At 49.9% G+C, this 22,409-nt stretch overlaps 1 protein-coding gene across 4 annotated transcripts in view; it reads left to right on the top strand.

Annotated features, from left to right (window-relative positions):
* The window catches only part of Gfrl (Glial cell line-derived neurotrophic family receptor-like), a 366,205-nt gene that overhangs the window by 280,053 nt on the left and 63,743 nt on the right, over window positions 1–22,409 (top strand). For 2 of the 4 annotated variants that reach the window (XM_025299230.1, XM_025299232.1), the window contains exons 6-9: window positions 6,059–7,027; window positions 8,742–8,918; window positions 21,077–21,176; window positions 21,275–21,427. In XM_025299230.1, the coding sequence (XP_025155015.1) occupies window positions 6,059–7,027; window positions 8,742–8,918; window positions 21,077–21,176; window positions 21,275–21,427 (1,399 nt within the window). The remainder of the gene's footprint in view (window positions 1–6,058; window positions 7,028–8,741; window positions 8,919–21,076; window positions 21,177–21,274; window positions 21,428–22,409) is intronic. The other 2 variants (XM_025299233.1, XM_025299234.1) reach the window with 2 other exon arrangements.

Genomic DNA, 22,409 nt, shown 5'->3' on the forward strand with positions numbered 1-22,409 from the left:
ATTGGAAGCGCGACTTTAAATGGGCCAGCCCTTCGCCACCCTCCCGTGTTCTTCTTTCCCCGAGATATCGTACGACCAGACCGTAGGTGTATGAATAGCAATGAAGGTTAGAGGAGGGTCGCGGGAGGGAGGACAAGAGAACGCCGCTCTCGGGGACGAAATTTATTTAAACGCTCCAACTGCTCCTCCGCGATCGAATTAAATTACGCTCCACTGTGCTTGCAAAACGCGATCGAATCGTCGACGCGGGAAATATTCCGCGAGATCGCGCGGCCGCGTCGCGACTTCTCGCGACTCGATCCGGAAGTGTCGCGCGAGATCGATACGAACAGCCTTCCCGTGATTATAGCGACTTAACGACCACCCTCGCCTGAATAATAGATGACGATTCGTGACATCACTTAATCGCTGTTTAATCGTGCGCTATTAATAATTGCGCAAACGACCGAGCGCGAGACGAACCGTCCGTGGAACGTGACGTATCCGGCTCGATACGCAAACGCTTGTCTTTGTTTAATATACAGTGACGCAACAATTCGCGGCGCGAGCTGACTAATTAAACTTATGCGGATTGTATGCGACGTTGCGTTGAGACGGAGCGCCAAGTTTCTTTCTTGGATATCACTTGGCGCATTTCTTGCCTGTCGATGCGCGTAAGGTGAAGAGTTGACCTGATGCGTGCAGACGACACTAGGAAAAAAAATTTAGCATCTCTAACAAAACTGTCTAGTTGAGGCATTTTTTAATAGCAACCAAATATCTTGTTTTATATAACAAAATATTTAGTTGCCTCAACTAAATATATTTTTCTGCTTTGTTCTCTGGACCAAACAATTTTGTTCTTAGACTTCATATATAAAAATTAAGCATTTTAGTTATTTTATCCATAAAAATTACATAAAATACGAAATATTATTTTACATAAACTAAAATAATGCCCAATGGATACCATTTTGTCTTTCTGTGCACTAAAATTTAGATTTTATATATTAAGAAAAAATTATAGTATTTTTAACAAAATTCATATAGTTAAAGCTATAGCCGGTGGCTATAACAAAAGTATTACGTTATACGAACAAACCGTAATCAAACAAGATATTTGTTTACAGGAACTAAACAGTTTTGTTGGGCATATTTTAACCATATTATTTTATTGTTACAACAAAATTTTGGTTCACGCAACAATACATTTTTCCTAGTGCGCACACACACACACACACAGTTACAGCAGCAACCATGAGCACTTTTAACGAGTTGTGCAACAAACTATACCTCTCACGCGTTTTGACGCGCATCACGCGTAAGAACAAAACCGTCCGCAGGCATCCACGTGCCTGATCTAACGACAAGACCCTCAGCCGTTTATGCGTTGTTTGACGTTACGCTCACGGGAGAGAGCAAACCGTATCCCCAGTAGGGATCCACTTCGAGATTCCTATGAGATTCACGCCGTAATCGTCGCTCGATCGTTAACACGATGAATGAATAACGTTCCGAAAGTGCAGTTTACAGCCCGAGTAACGCGAGGTAGCGACACGACGGCTGACACGTCCCCGTCGATCAAGAGTTGACAAGAACACTGCTGTGCGGCAGATATTTCCGCGATGACGTATCAAGCGCGAAAATTCGCGCGGGGGCGAGGAAGACAGAGAGGTGGCATTCGATCATCCTCTCCGCGACTTCCGTCATGTTTCTCTTCAAACGCTACCAAGGAAGCGCTTTCCGCCGCTTCTTGCTTACCGCCGGACAGGACCGGAGGGAGGGAGGGAAGGAAGAAGGGAGGGGTCTATTACACCTCACGTTACTCATCCGGGCTTAATAAAAAGAAGCACGCCGGAACAGCAGCACGAGACACTCGGAATCGAATGGCTCGAGACACTCGATCGGTGCTCGACGAGGGGCTCAACGAGAAGGGTCCTCCTCTTCTTGTTCTCCTTCCTCGTCTCTCCTCTTCCCACCGCCGGCTCCTTCTCGCTCCGGCCCGGGTCTTACGAGAGGAAGATGTCCGTCCCAAGCGGAGCGGAGTACCCAAGAAGCGTGGATCGATCCTCGAAATCCCGGAACGCATGAGAGAAACGTCTCTCTGCACGAGACCGAGAGAGAGAGAGAGAGAGAGAGAGGGAAAGAGAGAGAGAGGAGAGAAAGAAAGAGAGAGAGAGAGCGAGAGCACCACGACACCCCCTACGAGTACGCACTCCGCCGGGCGGATTCGCGTTTCGAGACCAATAACTTCGCCGTCCTCGGAGGCCTCCTCCACGAGTGTCTCTCGTCTCATCCGTCCGCAATCACACGTACATACACGCACGCACACACACACACACACACACACACACACACACACACACACACACACACACACACACACACACACACACATGCACACAAATATACACATATATATGTATACATTTTCAGAAGCGGCTCCTATGCGCCATGAATATTTCGACGCAGCAGCGCGATCGCTCCTCTTCGACAAACGATCGCGAGATAAATCGACGAGACGCGGGGAATGCGACGGGGAGGAGGGGCGCGGTGACGGAGCGGCGCCGTGGGAATCGCGATGCTCGCGATTGTGCGCGGCTCTCAGCTCGTAGGCGGACTCGCTCCTCGTTTTAATATTAACGGCCACGGCGTGTCCTGTCAAACGGACAGAGTCGTGCGCGCGCGTTTCTCCTCTCCCTTAATCCCCAAGAATAATCTCCCTCGGCGCGAGGGAACAGAGGCAGGCGCCGCTGTCGATCGATCGCGCTCGCCGTGAACGGTATTTACTCGCGCCAGCGCCGGGAAGAAGATAATACACGACACGGCGCGCGGTGACGCGTCCAAAGTTGGCCGTCGCTCTCTCGCGGCTCGTCGCGATAAAACGGCTGACAGAGGAGACTCGATCGTCCGTTCACTCACTCATTCGTTCGCTCGCCCGCTCGCTCGCTCACTCACATCGACACCCGCAATTCCCCTTTGCCGTCGTAAATCCGCCGCGACGAATCGCGCGACGTCGCGCAATCGGCCGAGATTGCTCGCGCCGTAAAATATGAAACGCAGGCGCGCGCCAACGCGCGTTGACGGATGAAGCGCGGGACCAAGGTGGCGGCGACGAGAGCCGCCTTCCCCCGCCGCCCCCGGACGACCCCGCGGGGCGGAGTGCGTCCGGGAATCCGTGCACCGCATGCTTTGTACTTTCGCATGTGCCTCGCTCGCTCGAGAGAGCGCATCGGCCGGCCGCGTATGCATGCACTTACTGCTTGTTTTCTATTTTCGAGTGTGTAGCCTTTAGTCAGTGTTGTGTAGCGCCTACTACGACTCTGTCTACTCTCTGTACTCGACTCACTATACTCTCTCCCCTTCGTCCCTCACCGGCGATCGGCGATTTGCCGGGGCACCGTCGTGGTCGTTATCGGCGCGCCGCTGACGGCGGGTCAATCGTCCGAGAGCGATTAAGGTGAATCCGAGGACGATTAATTCCCGCGATGTAAACGCGATCCCGTCGTTAAGCCCGCGTTTCCGCGTACCGAATTCCAAAAGGAGGAGCGCGAGTGTCGGCGGAAGTGGCAGTCGGATGAGGACCCTCCACGTGTGGAATCTCGCGAGAAATTCTACGCCGCGTTCACGTGTTCTCTCCCGTCCTGGAAATGCGGCATCGACACCGGCGCGGCGCGCGAAATCAGATCGAGTATTTCATTCCGAGCGCGAGTGTTCGGAATTCTCTAGCTCGACTTCGAGTATTTAAAGCGATCGATGTGTATATAAATACACATATATTCTACGTTGAAAGTTTAAATACTTTAGAGTACAAAAGAGTAAAGGAACGATCAGAATTTCCAGAATCAATCTGCGTGTTCCGATCTGCTACTTTTGTTTTTTTTTGTTTTTTTTTTCACTTTCCTCAACCCGATCGCGCGAAGTGAATTCATCAAACTCGCGGCGGAGAATCTCCGTTCGCCTCCAATTACGGGGTAAAAGGCACGGCACTCGCGAGATGTGCGACGGTCGAAAGAAAAATGCGCAATTAAGGGAGAGGGCGGGAACGCGCGCGGGGCTGGAAACGGCACGCACGGCGCGGGCAATTTATTCCGGGTCCCCATTTCATTCGCGAACGATCGACGCGGAACAGAAGGTTAACCCTCCTCCTCCTCCTGGTCGATGTGCCGCGACGATCCCACGAGAGAATCCCGAAATCTCTTAAGAACGAAATCACGCTCGATGGGCACCGCCGTCGCACCGCTCCGGGAATAATTTCTCGCGGGCTCGCAGCGCCCGGGACGCCGCCCGGATCCCCCGGCTTTGAATGGGAGTTTTAGCTTTCGCGAAGTTCTCGCAGCCGAGGCCAAAGTGCCTTCTCGAGAGAAGAGGCGACGCGAGGTCGTCCGTCGATTTCGATTACCGGCCGGTTCGTTTAGCCTCGCCTTCCAGCCGGCTTTTTATTTCGAATCGTTGTGCCGTCCTGCTCCTCGGCGAGAGCACGCGCAAATATACCGAGGTCGCCGCCGGCGAGGACATTCAGGTGCTGCAGAACGACATTCGCGGCTCGTTGGTGACACGCTCCGAGTAATTTGCGATCGGTTAATTGCGCCTTTGACGCGCGGTCGCGCTGCTGAGAGAGCGTGAAGAGCGTAGCAATAAAAATACGCTTCTCTGAAGAATTTTTTCCACGATTTCTTTGTTTTCCGCTCGAGATACTCAAAGCGCGCCTTGATACAAGAGACTACCTTTTTCGCCGAAATCGTCGCCTCGAGAAAGTGGTCTTCGCTGTGAAATGTGCTGATAATTTGCCGCGTCTCTTTTCTCGCACGCACGTGTTTCTTGCGTATTGTGTAACGCGCGGTTGGCGATGGAAAATTGTTTCGTTTTGCATCCGGCGGCAGCGACAAATCGATTTCGCAGCTTGTTATGAGCGCGTCATCGCGGACGAGAGCTCGCTCGAAACAGCTTGAATGCCGATCAAGATATCAAAAGCGTTGCAAGTGCGTCGTGATGAAGCGCGGAATTTTTCAATTGCCAGTTAAAAAGATCGCCGGCAATTGCGAGTTAATTTAACGGGTTATTTACGGGTGCTGCGAGCGGCCGCTTGCAAATATATTCACGTTTGATATTTATTTCAAGAGCAATTGGATGACGTTTCCGGGCAACGCGACAAAGCATTGTTCGTTAGTTATTTTCTCTGCAGCGCGATCCAATTTATCCCCGGGTGTGTCTTCTCTTTTATAATTATCCTTTCTCGCGCAACACGATTTCCGTGTGCAAACGCATCTCGCGCGTGTTAATATGTGTGTGTGTGTGTGTGTTCACACCTCTTTCTCCACGTCTCATTCGTGATTCGAATCACGAATCATTGAAAAAAAAAATGAGGGGTACAAAAAAAAGAACATTTTCTTTTTAGCATAAAATTGTCCACGAATAAAAGAACGTTTCACCGGTTAGTTACAATCGGAATCAAATACTCGATCTCTCGAGCGTCCAATGCTGATCGACAATATTTCGCGTCCGAAACATCCCCACTGTCTTCCGGAGCAGACTCGGTCCCTGTGAATGCCAGAGTCTCTTGCGCGAACGCATCCGGCGCCGGTGATTCCAGCGTTCCGAACTTATCTCGCAGCACGAGATGTCGCGTGAGAACGCGACGCGATTTTCCCTTTCCGCAATTTTCCCCGGGCGTAGCCAGCCCTCCGCAATCATCCTCGCCCACGATGATCGACACACGCGATTATTTATCCCCAGCGGGTACAAACCCGCTACATCAATCCCCTGCGCGATCGGACCGAGATCTCCTCTCCGTCGACAATCCTCCGTCAACGTCCGTTATTCCCGTGCACCGCAGACTATCTTCACTACCGCCACCACTACTGTCACCACCACTATCAGCAACATCACTACTATCACCACCACCACCACCACCACCACCACCACCACCACTACCACCAATTGTCTCAGCATCACCGTCACCGTCACGACACTCGACCCTACAACAACAGCACGCAGACCCCGCACGTTGCGTAACCGATGGCAAACGCGCACCCTCACTCACCCCATTCTCGTCCGCGGCTCTGCTTCTGTGTTACAGAGTTCCTGCCCTCCTCCACCTCCGTAGACCTGTCGGGCACGGACTCGGCCCTGTACCCGTTCGACCCGCAGCAGGAGAACTACCAGGAGATCTGGTTGCCGCCGACCAGTATGTACCCCTATTTTCTGTTCCCCGGGACCGCGCGCACCCCGCCGTACTACGATCCCGAGAGCACGTACGACATACGGGAGCCCGGCGAACAACATCGCCACCGTCACGGCCATCGGCATCATCACGGTCACCAGGAGGCGCCGGAACTACCTGGCAGACCGGCCGTCCTCGTCGTCGAGGCGTACGATCCTCGGCCCGATTCGGATCGGTACGACACCGACGTGAATCGGTTCGAGGATCGCTTGGCGACCTCGCGTCCAGCCGCTAGTCATCCGGATCGGTCGACGGATGGATCTTCTTCCTCCTTCTCCTCCTCTTCTTCTTCTGCTTCCTCCTCCTCGTCCTCTTCTTCTTCTTCTTCTTCTTCTTCTTCTTCTTCTTCGTCTTCGTTGTCCAAGCATGACCACCGCGCCTCCAGCACAGTGCACCTGCCGCCCCAAAGCGAGCATGACGCACACCCGCACCAGTATCGGCACCAACACCACCACCACCACCACCACCACCATCACCAACAGCACCAGCACCAGCACCAGCACCATCGTCAGCACCCCGCACTACCCGCACCGCCGTCCGTCGTCGCGACGCTGTCGTCGTCGTCGGCGGGCTCGTACGCGCCGGCGGCCGCTCGTCCCACGCCAACCGCGCAGGACGAGCCGTTGGGGCCCGGCTCCGGCCACGCCGAGGCACCCCGGCTGCCGGCTCAGAGGAAGTTCGCGCCCAGGCCCACCTACGAGCACCGCGCGATCTTCGACCGCGCCGACGACGACCTCGACGACATCGACGAGTTCAGGATCGGCGCGCTGCCCGTCGATAGGCTCTTCGATCTCCGCGATGCCTTCGAAGGGTTCGTCGACCAAGGTTCGTACCGGGTTCACCGGCGCGTGCTTGGAGAAAGAGCGGCTCACGCGCCCAACTCTCAGCTCGCGCCTGGGCTCTCTCGAAGGGCGCTGGAACCTTCTGCCCCCCTGCCCCGCTGCTCCTCGAGTGACACGCCACCCGGGCACTGCGATGGGCGCGGTATCTCGATGTCCGTGCTGATGTGAAAAACACGGACCAGAGCGAGGCATTTCCGGGGGACTTTGGCGCGAAGGACCTGCTGCACTCTCGCGATCTCAGTCGGTCTTGGGGTGTCGAACTTCGGGGTTGTCGATCGGTTGAGTAGATGTAGTGCTCGAGTCTCGCGTCGGGTTGCGGGACGATCTTTTCGCAGAAGCTCGGCTCTACGTCGCTGGGAACGTTGCCGTTCCCGCGGTCATTTTTGCACAACCGGTGTCGAAGATGAAGCTACATGTTTCAGATGTGTAATGCACTTGTCCCCCCTCATCTATGTCCCAGCGTGATCTGTCCTGATAATTTGTTCAGCCACTGAAGGAACTGATTGTTCGTGTGCGGCGTGTTGCGATTCCGTACAGGTAAATTGTCAGCATGTGGCGCTCCGCGCCATTTTGGCGGCGAGCCTTGACGTCTCTTTAGCGGGAGCGAATCCGTTCCGAGTACAACAGCAGGCAGATCACGGATATCGAGAGCGCAGGTCAACCAGATCTGATGTATTCTTTGTTATAATCTTTAGCCGACTGCGAATCTCCTCTCTGTTGACATTTCAGAGAGAATTCTTCGCCTTGGCGAGAGAAGTTTCATTCGCCGAGATTCGATGTCTCGTCTAATGAATAACAGCGCGCGGCGATGTCTCGAAGGGTTGATGAAACTTCAGGAGTCGAGGAATTACTAACGAGTCGACAGGAACATCAATGTGTTTATTAATATTCTTTGCAAAGGAAAAAGCAGGAGTGGTATAAAAAATTTCAGTGATTGCGTCTCGACCGTGTGTTAAGTCGTCCACGGGATTCCTAAACCATAAGTTGCCTAATTGACTTCTTTTTCGCTTGTACAAGTTAAAAAGCCGAGTGCACTTTGTTGCAGCGAGAGAAAGAGAGAGAGAGAGAGAGAGAGAGAGAGAGAGAGAGAGAGAGAGAGAGAGAGAAAGAGAGAGAGCAAGAGTGAGAGACGCGACTGCCGGCAGTTGCTTCTTTGCTTATTTCTTCATTCAACGGAAAAGAAATCTCATTCAACGTGCCTGAGTGCACTTAAGACGGGTCAGAAAGTCGCGATTAATCATTTCTCGCACTCCGATGCGACTGCAGCTGCCGTGTAGGCGCGGCAAAGGGGGAACGGGGGAAAGCTTTCAATTCCGTCGCATTAATTTCTCATGCCCCCTCCTCGTCTTCCGCGTCGCACTACGCGCTTCGTAGCGCGCGCGTTCTCGCAGCTAAACTCACGCCGGTTATAAATATTTTCGCGAACTTTCCGACGGGGACGCTCTCTCGCAATTTCGCCAGGAAGTTTCTCGCGCGTGATCTCGCTCGCGCAAATGCAGTCGCGCTCAATTTCAGATCCGCACGCGGTGATCGCCGCTGTGTCCTTCGGAGTCGCGCGCGATCCTTCTTGCGCCCAGCCGCTTGCGAGGCGGAGGTCGCAAGGGGAATCCTGCCGAAGATACCTTCCGCGAGAATGTTGGGCCCTACACCCAAAGATCGCACTTTCTGCCAAACTTGTTACGCCCAGTCGTTTACAGTGAAGGTCATCGCCCATCCCGACAACTCCACCAGCTTCGAGGTGATCGAGTCGCAATTGGAGAATCCGCTGATCCACGTCGACCGGCAGGACCTGCTTGACATGAAACAGCCCCCCTCCCCGGACGGCCATCATCATCGCAGTCACCACAAGAGGAACCACACCGACGACTTTGAACGTAAGTCTCGTCCTTTTTTCACTAAATAAATAATCGTCCACGATGAAATATATCATGAATGCGAATATACATATATCGATAGGCAATTGTTTTATTCTTAATGTGCATTTTACAAAGAAAGCGGCGAAGGGCAGCAATTTCAATTTTACCGCGCTCATTGCGCGGAATGGATATTTTTTTTTTATCAAGTACACGTTTGGAGTACAAAAACGGATTGAATTCCCTTAAATTCTCGACGCTCGACGCGAGCGACCTCGCGCGAAATAACGCGTGCCGTCGGAATTCCGCGGCGACGATCGCTTCTCTCGATATTCCAACGCGAATTGCCGCGCAATCAGCGCGGGTGCAATAAAGCGCGCAATGCGTGTTCATAAATTTTTCCACCAAGATGATCTTTCTCGCCAGCGTCGGCGGTTCAAGTTGAAAGCGTCACGACGTCACTAGCAACCGCACGTCATAGAAAATTCCATTTGTTTTAATGCGCCGCGTAAATTCATATTTTTCCTGCAAACTGCCCGCTGTAACGCGACGGCGCTCTCTCCGTTGACGGATAGGCGAGTTTCGCGCGCGAGGAACGCGCGAGAGAAAAAACGAAGTGGCTCGGGAGGCCTCTTTTATGCACGCGATTACTGCCGTACGTGGCGCGGCAATTGGCATTGTGTCTTGACAAATGGCGGCAAATCGTTTTACATCGCGTCACGAACGCATATCGGGATACTTTTATATTCACAGAACGCGCGGCGACCGCTCATATATATGCGAGAGACCACGGTTGATTATTATTCTTCAATTCTCCTCGATTAGAAATTAATTTTGAGGATACATATTATGAAATTCGCATTAATAATTCATTACTTAATACGAGCAGGAAAGTAAAGGGGACAAAGTGAAAGAGAAAGCGGCCTTTTAATATACATGTCACTTTCTTCGTTGCTCGAATTTAAAATATGCGATGAATAATTGTTCAACGCGTGTATTATTAACCTAATGCAAATTGTAAACTCGCGCTCGTAATTTTGCTCGCAAAGCTGGTCGGTGGATAAAAGAGAAAATTTAAAACGCTGAAAGAACGCGTCCGCCGCTCGAGTTCGATCCGATCGAGAGAATTTCGACGCGCGTTTCACAGGGGTTATTTCTGTTCGAATTTTCACAATGAACTTGGAACGTTTTGTGTCACATGACCGAAAATTGATTGCCCGTTATGCGAGACAGATGAAACCGATGCGATAAATATTTTTGATGGGATTTTTCGTGTCTGTTTACACGCTGTAGATGTGGGGAGAAAAACACGAAGGAAGAGGCAACGAGAAAGACAGAGGAAGAGCGAGAGTGTGCGCGCGTGTGTATTTACGTCACGCGGTATTACACGCCGCGATAGAATGCCGAAAATTCATGCGGCGTTACTTTCGCCGAAAATATTAATTTTACTGCGGTGGGATAAATCTTGGCGCGTCCGAAATAATTTTTCCACTGCCGAAAAAAGGCACGTCCGTTTCAATATCGAATAGTGATAACCGGCTGCGATAAAAATGCCCCACGGCCGGGATAACGTGGCCTGAAAATTAAATTCATTAGTTTCCGCGCAACAAATGTATTTCCGCTCATGCGACTTTATTATTTGCCAAATAAATAAATTGCCGCAACTTGAAATCGCGCTTCCCGACGGAGCCTGATTTTTTGCGTTTTTTACCTCGGTAACGCACGCCAATATTTTATTTATTCCTTCGTGTGGCTTCGTTTATTTATTCGTTCGTGCGTAACCGCACACGCATAACTTATGCATCAGCAAAATAAAAATCACAGATGTCGCGACACTTTGTCGAAAAATGGCCACGCGAAAAAGGAGTTTATTAAGTTATATTTAAAAAATCAGGAGGTGAAACTAGTAAAAATTCGTGTTTTTACTCCCGTTCTAATTAAGATAATTAAATGAGTTAACAAATATCAACCGCGAGGTATGATTTCTTGACAAACTCGCAGATATACCGCGAGTTTTAAAAGTGATGTATATCAAAGAGCGGAGATATGGTGCCTGCAATTAGAGCGATGCGCGATAAGTCAAGAAAAATGATGAAACGAGGAAATAATAGAAATTAATTTCGAAAGTCTCTCTCTCTTTTTCTCTGTCTTCTTCTCCCGTTTTCCTTTGCCTTCTCTCTCTCTCTCTCTCTCTCTCTCTTTCTCTTTCTCCTTCTTTCTCCCTCTTGTCCCTGTCCGACGACCGTGATTTTCCGTCGGCGCGGTGAAAGAGCGGAGGATCGATCGCATCTCCGCAATATAATATCTCGCAAAGATATCACCTCAACGAGTAAGATTTATCGCGGCGAAAGTTTAATTTAATTTCGACTTTCTCTCTCTCTCTCTCTCTCTCTCTCTCTCTCTCTCTCTCTCTCTCTCTCTCTCTCTCTCTCTCTCTCTCTCTCTCTCTCTCTCTCTCTCTCTCTCTCTCCCCCTTCGGTTGCTCTCATTTCCTGCCTCTCCTCGTATCTCTACTGCGCGTCCGCATATTATTTCTCCGAGGCGCCGGATTTCGAACTTTAATCCGCCCATCGTGCTCAAGACTCGCGCCCAAGTTTTCGTCGTATTCGATATTACACGACGGTTTTACATCGATCGTCGTTTCCCGGATTCGAGGGAAGGCGCGTCTGGTGAGAGAGCAGGTGCGCGCCAACTCGACCGATCTCTCTCGCTCGTCGTTGATTAAGAGCGGCAGATTCCGCCAAGAGCCTAATTTCGTCCTTCCGCGATTCTCAAGGTGCTCTTAATTTTTCACGCGATAACCGTTTCGATCTGGCGATAGATTATGCGCGATATACGTGAGACGAACTTCCATTTCGCGGAACGAAGCTCTCAAAGCAAAGGAAACATCGAACATTTAGTCGCATCAAAGGCTCCGATTGCGGATTTGTTAATTTATAGGCTCAGAATCCATGAAGAGCTCCAAGAGAAGTTTGGCCTGACTTTTATTTTGTGTCTCTGAGCACTTTCGGGATATCGAGGATTTAGTACTGCGTACTTCCTATTAGCTTTCCGTCAAGTATTAAAAAAAGAAAAAAAACTGAAAAGGTCGCGTCGTAAATCCAATATTTAAACTTTCTTGAAAGCAAGCAATCTCATGCGTGGTTTTACGGTTGACGTATCATTCGAGTAAAGTGCGGATTACGCGGTAATCCCTGCGGGAGAATTTTCGGATAAAATACACGCTTGGAACTTTATGCGGCGAAAACTTTCGACACCCCCTATTTCCACATTCAAATATGCTCTCTGTGTAACGATGACGCGCGCATACCACGTGTCGTAATTACATGTTTGAACATTTATCGCGACGAAAGCGCGAGCGAGATAATCGCGTACGCGACGCGAAACGCGGAGGATATTAGCGTTTGTCTCACGTACGCACGTCGATTCTTTGCCGAGATGCGAACTCTCAAAGTTTGCCAAGTTCTGTAAAGTCGACCGCCAGCGTGCGAGCAGCGAAAATACGCTCGACAAGAAAAAGAGAGCTGCGCGACATTGTCGACGACTTTCTGACTATTCGGCCGCTCGTCGCAGTATCTTCACGCAAGAAAGCCCTGGCCACGTGAAACACAATGCATCAGAAATAGCTCTGAAACTGTTTCAAAAGTTTCAAATTCAACTTCTCGATAAAAAATCGACCCGCGCAATTCCAGTTTTGATTTAAGAGGACTGGAGAGTCAGATTATTGAAAAATCGTGCTTGTTGTTTGATAATGATTTTGTGACGAACTGAATAAATGTGCAAGAATGAAAATTTTATATATATCTATATAACATATGAAGAGTAGACAAATTTTGTCTTTAAACAAATACTCATATAAATATACGTCCACTTAAATTTTAAACGCGTTTTTCTCGAAATTTTATTGTTCAACTTTTTGCAGTGATTTCTCCGAAACCGAGCTTCATATCGATTTGAAATTTTAAAGCAATAATATTTGTTCATGTGGCTCTCAGGTGAACCATGGACAATTCCGTCAAAATATTTCATTTCGAGATATTAATTTTTTCATTGTAGAAGAACTGAAACATTTGAATTTTTTCCTAATAATAGTTGCCATTTTGTTAATTTTGTTCGATTTTTTTTCTAGTGATTCACCGGATAATGATTAAGCCTCCTCAAGATTTCTAGCTAAAATTCGCTCTGATCGGACCGCCGGGAGCCGAGATATTACTGCAAAAACGATAACTTGAAAAAAAAAGGAGAGTATACTTCAGCTATATACATCGTATATTTATACGAGTATTTGTTAATAAACAAAATTTTTCTACTCTTCATATGTTGTATAACTATACCTAAAATTTTCATTCTTGCACAGTTATTCAGTTCGTCACAAAATATTATCAAAAACAAGCACGAGTTTTCAGCAATCTGACTCTCCAGTTCCCTTAAATACATATGTAACATACCAGCATATTTGCTGGTGTTGCAAGAAAATTGCATTGGATACGACATCTAAACAGTGACCTGTAAAATCTTTGGTCACTCTCTCAGCCAACATTAGGAGTTTTCACAAGTTTATCCGATCGCTGATTTTGTTAATAGTAGAGCTTTGCGTCAAGCCTGACCTTGACGCGAAGGGGTCAACGGAAGAAATGTGGCTAAAGATTCCACGAGCTTCTTTCCTTTCGTAAATAATAAAACTTTTCGTTTGTTATGGTATGTGGCAATGAATTATAATGTAATTATAACGTAAAGGAAAATTTCAAACTTAAATATTACGCGTCGCATTTGCGTGAATATCCAGTTGCTCGTTGAGATAACGGCCTAATATCGGATGACAAATTTTCAAGCGATGATTGATAGCCGCAAATCGGCCAAACATTGGCTCTCTTATAACATTCCGCCCGCCTCCGAGTGGAAATACATAGCTGACGGACTTTGAAACTTCGACCCTAAATATATGTACGGATCGCGTAAAAATCGGTTTGCAAAATGCGAATGGGATTTACACAGGCCGCTGCTTGACACCACTCCAAGTCCACTTGAAATCGATAGTACGCTCGATGAGCATGGGCGCGCATGTATGTCCGTGTGTTATAATTACGACAGCGCGTTTGTTTAGTCGCGCCAATAACGAGCAACGATTTCGCGCCTACGTCACGTGTCCGCTTGTTTGTACGTCGCGATTCCCAAGGGAATGACGAACGTGAAAAGAATGACAAAAAAAGGCCACGGGAAACGCATTCGGATCGATTCATCGGAATTCCGTCACGGCAATTAACTCTGCGAGTGAGAGAGAGAGAGAGAGAGAGAGAGAGAGAGAGAGGGGGTGGAAGGGGAGAGGGTAGGAGGGAAGGAGGGAGAGGAAAAGCGGCCAGTCATTAAAACCATATCCGACAATCGAACGTACCGAGTCTTTAGTTTGTCAATTACGAGCCGGCCGGCTTCTTGTTGTTTAATTAGCACTGCCGTCCGGTAATCCGCCGTAGAATATTCGTTTCCGCCGTGCGTTTTCACGCAAACCATACATTCACAAGAGTGATGTAGGAGCGAAAAAGTTAACTGTACAGTAAGAATAGAAAGAAGGTGCATAAAACTAACGACTGGTTAATGAATTTTTTTTTATACGACGGATTCGATGCTTCGTAGTTTGTGCTCGTTTTAATGAGAGATAAAGTGGAAACAGACCTAACCATAATTCTGTAGCGTGCGCTGATTTCTCTCCTTTTTCTCCGTTCTTTTTTCTCTCTCCTTTTCTTTCGTGAACGCACATTACGAAGCGCGATGTGACAATCGTCACCGAATTATTTACCACGAAGAAAGCCCCTCCGCACGCATTGTGATTTTATCATTGTGTACGTGGCGATTCCTCCTGCGATAATATTTTCACGTTTTATCGCTTTGTCAAGAGAAAGATAGATAGATAGTTTATTGACACCCTGGGGAAATAACCCCTTAGGTTTACGTTAGAAACAGGAACACGCCGGCGGCCATGCGAGATCCGTGATCGTACAGAACGTTAAAGGATGCATTAACATAATATAAAATGAAATGAAATGAAGTGACGCAGAGCAACCATAGAGAGCGCCTGATCTCACCTAGCCAGTAATAATAATAGATATACAGGATATATACATATATATATACATATATATAGACAAGAACTTATATATAGATACATATAAATATATAGATATAGAGTAGATATATAGATATGAAAGAAAAGAAAGTACAGAAAGTATGGAAAAGTACAGAAAAAGAGAAAGAGAGAGAGAGAGAGAAGGGGGGAGAGAGGTGAAAGTGAGAAGGGCAATCCAATTCCCATACAGACACCTCTGAAATCGAATTCATGCGGCACGAACGTGCGCGCGCACGCACGCTTGCACAAAAGTTAACGAGGTTTATCTTGCAACTTTAAAACCGGACGAATTAACGCGCGCGCGCGCGCCTTCTTTCCCTCCGGGAGCGAACAACAAACGTCACAACTCATTGGAAACAACATAGATAATTCGGTATAACAAATGACCGGTTAAATTAAGCTACGAAACGAGGACGCCGCGGCGGCCGGGACAAAATATGTAAATTGCCCTCATTGGTTAAAGTTAACAGCGGGGGAAAATGCTGGGAAAATTTTTTGTCTGGTGTCACAACAACGGCGGCGGCGGCGGCGGCGGTAACCGTGAATAACCGGCGCGATTAGCCGGCGTTTTTGGCGCCAGGGCCGGCGGATCTTGTTGCTCCATAATTATTGCTGTAACTAATTGCCCGCGTGGCCAATTAACGTCAAATATGGGAAACGCAATTGCGATCGGGAAGCGCCGCGCTCGCTCAGCGCTTTGCGTGCTTCTTTAACGCGATTTCCTCTCAATTACAGCCGCGCTAATTACTCGGTTGGCCGATCAATTACGGATATTCATTGCGGTTTCAAATATATAAATAGCGGATAAAATCGACCGCTCCATGCGTGGTGCTTCCGGCGCGGGCTAATGATTAATTAGCACATTCGCTTGTTCCTTCATTAATTGTCGCGTTTGACGGCCCCGTGTGCGTTCTCCTCGCTCCTTTCTTTTTTCTCTCTCTTTTTCTCTCCTCTCCGCCATTTCTCTCCCGCTCCCCGTCACACGTCAAAACAACTCGGATACACAGCCGGGGAATAAATGCGCGAGCAGCGTCGCCGGATAACTTTCGAAATAGAGGTATAACGCGGGAAACTATCGTCTATGATTTTTTTCTCCTCACCTTTTCTCGACTGCAATTCGCTCTTCTTCCCTTCCAATCTGGCCGCGCCGCCAGGCGGCGTTCCTCTGACGAGGCTGATCGTATTTGTATCGAATAAATTACCGAGTTTCCTGATAATCGCTTTATTTATCGATGTACGCGCGCGCGCCGCGAAACGAACGGCGCGCTCCGTTCGACAGCTGAATTCGAGCCTCGCGATAAAACACCGCGCGTGAGCCAAACGAAATATTATCGAGCATCGACCATAAGAATTATTCGCGCGAAAAATCTCGTAAAATACGCGCGCGCGTGACCGCTTAAAATTTGTCGGCCGACCCGGCCCCCCGTTGCGTCCGCCGTCAATTAAAATCGCATTTAAAGCAAAAATTAAATCGCATCGACTTAGCTCGATGGCGATTTAATTTTTACATGAAATTTTTCACAAATTTACGTCAAAGGTTTAATCGGATATACTTAACCCGACAGAGAGCCACGCGTGACGAGGACTTGCCGGGCGAGCCGGTGGCGCGCTTGAATCGCTCGCTGAAACGCGAAGAGCCCGCGGCAGCAGCGAGTGGATCTCACGCTCGACAAATTCAAGAGCCGAAAGTTCGTTACAGCGTCTTATAGATTGCAGCCGATCTCTCTCGCTTTCGGCTCGAGATGGCGGAAAACTCGCGCGGCCGCCCGAGAAAGAGAGTGGGAACCGCAGGGGCAGGGGCGGGAGGAGGAGGGTGGATCTGGAATTAGGTGGGCCGCGAATTTCCGCTGCAAAGTGAATTACACCCCGGTGGGAGTGGCGATCCTCGCGCGATTCTTTAACGGAATCGCACTCGATCGCGTTGGCGTCGCGCGACGACGTTCCGCGGTGGTTCAACGTCGTTGCTGAACTGTATATGCAACGCGGACGGAGGCGCACGTGGTGAGATCGCGATTTCGTTAACCGAGCGATTTGCATTCGCGCCGCAGCTTGGCTCGGCCACGCCGACGTCGGCGCAAAAATCGCGCGGCCACGGGCCGCGAATTCGCGAGATGCGCTCGCGGTTATTTCTGGCTGCGCTAATAGACGCGGCTTAATGGAAGTTACGGGGTCGGATATAAACCGCAGCCCGGGCACTTTCGGTCGTCACCCCGGCGGCGGCGGCGGCGGCGTCTCCCGCCGCGTCTCGTCGTCGCTCTGCGTTTCCAGGCGGGCGGCGTGTCTGTGAACGATAGCGGAAGTTGCGCGGCCCCCGTATTTGCGAAGCCCGTTTTGTGCGAGTGACTACAGCGACGTCGCTTCAGACGAGATCGCTCGCGGTAAACCTCTCCGCCTCGGAACAAGCAGCAGCCCAGGCTGATCCGGTGTATCGGCCGAACTTCGATGTCAATCGATTTAATTCGTCAATCGAAATTAACCGTCTCTGACTCGCGGCGAGATCTCGCGGATGTCGGCTGGATTATTCAGCGCAGCTTCCGGCCCAACCGATTCCCGATCTCCGATCGCGCGACTCCGATCTCAACGGCGGATGCGAGCTGCAATAACAAGCGGATTTGCGCTATATATTGCTATCCCGAGATTGTTGCGCGGCAACAATCTCTCGCGCGAGAGCACCCGCTGCAAATCGGCAGCGACCGGCGTGGCGTAATAACGCGCTGTGTTTCACGTAACACACGTGTTTTTCCACGGCGCAAGGCGACGCTCGTAAATATCCGCGCCAACATCAGGAGAGAATCTTTCACTCAGGAGAAACGGCATTTCCCTCGCACAGCGGCCATCGCAAAAAGGGCCGCCGTATCCCGCGCTGTTACCGTAAGTGCTAAACACGGAAACGAGCGCGTGCGCGCGCGCGTAGCGTTTTAGTCGCGCGAGGTCCATTTTCCGCGAGCAAATGATCTCGTTCGTTCGAAAGTCTAACGACTCGCCGAGAGCAAGTTTTCGCATCCGCGCACCTGTGTCGCACCGAAAGGGTCGCCTCCGTCTGACCGGAGTAGAGGCGGTCGCGCGATATATCTCGCGACGCGAGGGCGGGAAAGAGAGGGAGGGAGAGAGAGAGAGAGAGAGAGAGAGAAAGGCCAGGAGCATCGATCTCGAGGAACCGACTGCGACACGAGTTCCAATTACCGCCGCGTGGAATTGCCCTTGTTTCATCGGGCCGGGAATCTTCCCTGTGGCGCGCCGACTGGAGGCCGAGGCCGCGATATTGATATTCCGTCGGAAACGCTTGATACGCGCGTCCCGATAATCTTCGGAAATGTTCCAATACTGTCGGGCTTTCCACCGCGGTGCAGGATATACGTCCGCGATTTGTAACGATTAATCTGACCCAGACAGCAAAAGAGAGGCGGACAGAGATAGATATATTGATGGCTAAATACGTTTATTACCACCCCAGGATCAGAGCGCGTGGCAAGCGAGAGAATTGCAGATTACCGAATACAAAAATATTTTGAAAGAAGAGGAGACAGAAACAGAGAGAGTGGAACAGAGCAAGGAGAGAGGGAGGATGTTTTAACATTTCTTTTTTTTTTATTTTTCATAAATATGCAACTTCTCGTGTATATCTGAGTCGCCCAATTTATTTAAGAACGTTGAAAAATATCAGGGGAAGAGGAGGGAGCTAGTTGATACTACGTAAACAACCGCGTCGAATTTCCGAATCGAGCTTGCGCGGCGATTCGACTCCGCGCCGAAGGGGCGGCCGAAACTTTTCGAAAAATTCCCGCTCGCGCGCGATATTAATCGCGACGTGGCGCTCGCAATTTCCTCCCCGTCGCTCCGCGCGGCCGATGAAAATTATCCGCTCCTCTCTCGAATTCCCCCGTCACGCGTCGTCCTCCTCGCGCCATTCATTGAAACTTTAAACAGCGTGTTCGCGGGCAGCGCGTTTTGTTCTACGCGAACGTCTACGGGAACGAATAAGCTCGCACACGAATTCACGAGCGATTCAGGACTGCGATTAAGGGCCGCTCCGAAGGGAGCCGCGAGGGGCTGGCGGACCGCTCGTTTGTCTTAATAAAGTGCGTCGAAGCCACGCTCTCCACGGTGGTTGACTTATGGCCAGTCATCTGGTGGGGCGGCTCTCCTCGTGGGGAAACCCAGGTCCTTTTTTTCCCCCTTCATCCGGCCGAAAAGGTAGTCCCGCGTTTGCTCTGCCCAATATTCACCCCTGCCGCGCCTCTTACCGCCCCCCGCGATCGTTAACCCTGTCGCCGGGAGTCCATCAATCGAAGGGAGAATGTCGGTTAATGATGGCGATCGTTCGTCATCGGGTGGATACTCACACCCTCTCCACCCTTTAGCCCTCCCACCTATCAATAGCCTGTCGAATTCGAGTCTGTAATAGAACCAAGAATTTTAATAAGGACACGTTGCGACACGAGACGGGTTGTCATTATGCTCTCTCTTAAGAATGAGAGAGAGAGAGAGAGAGCGGGGGGGGGGGGAATTTTTATGCGACAGCATTTATCTTCCGGGCAAATTCCGTTCGCGAAGTAAAATTGCGATCTCTCGGCGACATTAAATTATTACTTTCGCGACGTCATATTAAGGAGATATTCGTCTAATTCGAGATACCTGCCTCGCGCGTAAATAGCAGCGAGGAATTAGACCTCGTTCTCGATCTCAATTGGAACAGGCGATTTTTCCGGGACCGGAAATAACGCGGCGCGCGATAAGCGTCGCGAAGCCGCGCGTCGATGCAAACTCGATCCGCCCGCGCGCTGATGGTTTATCATTTATTTGTGTACGAGTCGTAACGAGCGGGAGGAAGAGAGAGAGAGAGAGAAAGAGAGAGAGAGAGAGAGAGAGAGAGAGAGAGAGAGAGAGAGAGAAAAGTGGGTCCGCCTGTTGGCTGTGTAAACAGTGAATTACCGGCGGCGAGCGGGTGGAACTCGGTCGAGCTCTCCGGCGAGCGATGTGTTTAACCGCGCCGATGACGATCTCTTTCGAGAAAAGGTGTTGCACGCGCTCTTTCGCCCGCTCGATGCTACGATCGATAGTGGAGAGAGTGGCTCGCGTTTCAATTTGCGCGTGGAAGAACCAGTCCACGTCGTACAATAGTAGACGTATTCGTGATAGATGATGCTTTTCACAATTTATCAAACGCGGACACATCTGATATTACACACACACACACACACACACACACACACATACACACACACACATACACACACACACACACACACACACACACACACACACACACACACACATACATCTGATATACAATCGCATTACACGGCGCTAATTAGAAAAGTTTTGCCCGTCATAGTCGGAGGCACCATTATTCTTATTAATAATAAGAGTATCGTTAATGTTATGTTTGTTATTTTTAAGCTCATTCTTGCGGGCGATGTTAAAGTTAGCCGAGCGCCGCTCGATCTCGGAGATCGACCGACGTATTCGGTCACGCAATTGTATCGTTTGCTCATCCGGAAGATGCGGAAGTTTCTTTAACCGACTCTACATTTACGTACACAATTTTAGACATCCTTTTTTATAATTTATAAATGATACGATAAACATGGAGAGATTGAGTACCACGGCGAAACTAGATAAATCTGCCGTCGCCCAGATAAAAAACTAATTCGCATAATGGTATGAACGCGTTGCGGAAATAAACCACACATTAAACTGCGTACCGCGTCGAATCGCGTTGTCCGGAAAAATCCAAGTCTCGGAATTCAGAAAGCAGAAGAGCTAGCGGTTTGCTGGAAAACCGTAATACTGGAATCCGAAAATCGGTACAATGTTTTGAAATAAACACACTTTCCGTTAAAGTGAAAAATGAGATGAGAGAGAGAGAGAGAAAGAGAGAGAGAGAGAGAGAGAGAGACAGAGACCGGCGGTCTGTCCGTATTGAAACGCGTGTCGAATATGTATGTTTTATTAGATGCGAAAGTAATCCGCGGCCGAGAGCTGTCGCCCGCCTCGACATAATATTTATAAACGACTGGGTCAGCAATGTTTATTCAGCGAGTCGTTTGTTTCGCAGAGCCGGTGCTGCCGTCCTCCACGTCGAATATCGACAGGCTCCAGCAGCCGGTCAAACTGGTCCTGTCCAGCACGTGTCATCACGCTTACACATCCTGCAAGTAAGTCCTGTAAATTCCCGTCGTCCGTCCGCTAATCGAGCGATCATTCCGCACGAGACCCCGGAAAAATTACGAGGCACGATTTGTCCTTTGCGCAGGAGCGATCCGGAATGCAAGAACCTGCTGCAGCCCGTGCTGAACCATTGCGACTCGGCGACGTGCGCGAGGAACGAATGCATGGAAGCGTTGCAGCACTTCTACAGGACCGCCCATCACAAGCACTCCGTGGAGATCGCGTTCTGCCTGTGCAGGTTGGTCCAATTCGTCGGCGTTCCCTCCGCGAATTTCGTGCCGAATTCACCTGCCTAATCCCGCGGTTATCTTCGCGTCGCGTACTCTTGTAACGAAGCAAACTTGTCGCCGGCTAATTTCCTCAACGAGACCAGCTTACTCGCGCGAAACACTTGCCTGCGAAACGATAATTTTACACGGTACGGCTCGCAGTATTATTACAACATTTCGCGGGTCCCACGCGTTTGTTTCCTTCTTTTCGCTTCTTTTCTCTTGCAACATTTGTGCTGCCGCGAGCAGCAATCCGTGCGGCGCCTTCCTGCGGAAAATGCGCGCGGTCAGCTGCGCGTTTTTCACAAATATTCGCTCATAAACGAATATTTTTCCTCCCCGGCGGACATGTTTGTGTATCGACACAATGATACAGGGGGTGACTAGTCTCTTCCATCGGCGTTGAATGTTTAATTGGCCGTTTATTGTCGCGAGAAAGTCATATTAAAATATTAACGCACGGCGCCGCGCGCGGACGGGCGGCTACGTCGCGACACAATGCGCACTGCAACATGAATTAATTATGGATTATTGTAACGGAACGGCGCACCTGTGCGCGCGCAGAACGGCGGATCAACCGTCGGCGTCGTCGTAAATTAATTGGGAATTAATCGAAGAACGTGGCGCGTTATAAACTCGCGTTTTCAGCAGCGGCGTGCAAAGAGGACAAAGAGGAGGTAGCGGGAGAAGGAGGAGGAGGAGGAGGAGGAGGAGGAGGAGGAGAAGGAGGAAAGCCGATGAAAATTACCGACGGTAGCCGGCGGAGCGGCGCGTCGACCGATTTCACGTTGCGTCCGCTTTCGTTTTCCTCGATATTCTCATTATTCGCCGATCGTCCTCGAGGATCAGCCGTGCGCGAAATCGACAAATCTCGTTCAACTTGCGAGAGTCTCTTTGCGCGCATTTTCCCCCCCCCCCCTCAAGAACACAAGAGCTAGAAAATCTAGAAGT

Source organism: Harpegnathos saltator, unplaced genomic scaffold (genome assembly GCF_003227715.2).
Source record: "Harpegnathos saltator strain DR-91 unplaced genomic scaffold, Hsal_v8.6 scaffold255, whole genome shotgun sequence".
NCBI classification, from domain to species: domain Eukaryota; kingdom Metazoa; phylum Arthropoda; class Insecta; order Hymenoptera; family Formicidae; genus Harpegnathos; species Harpegnathos saltator.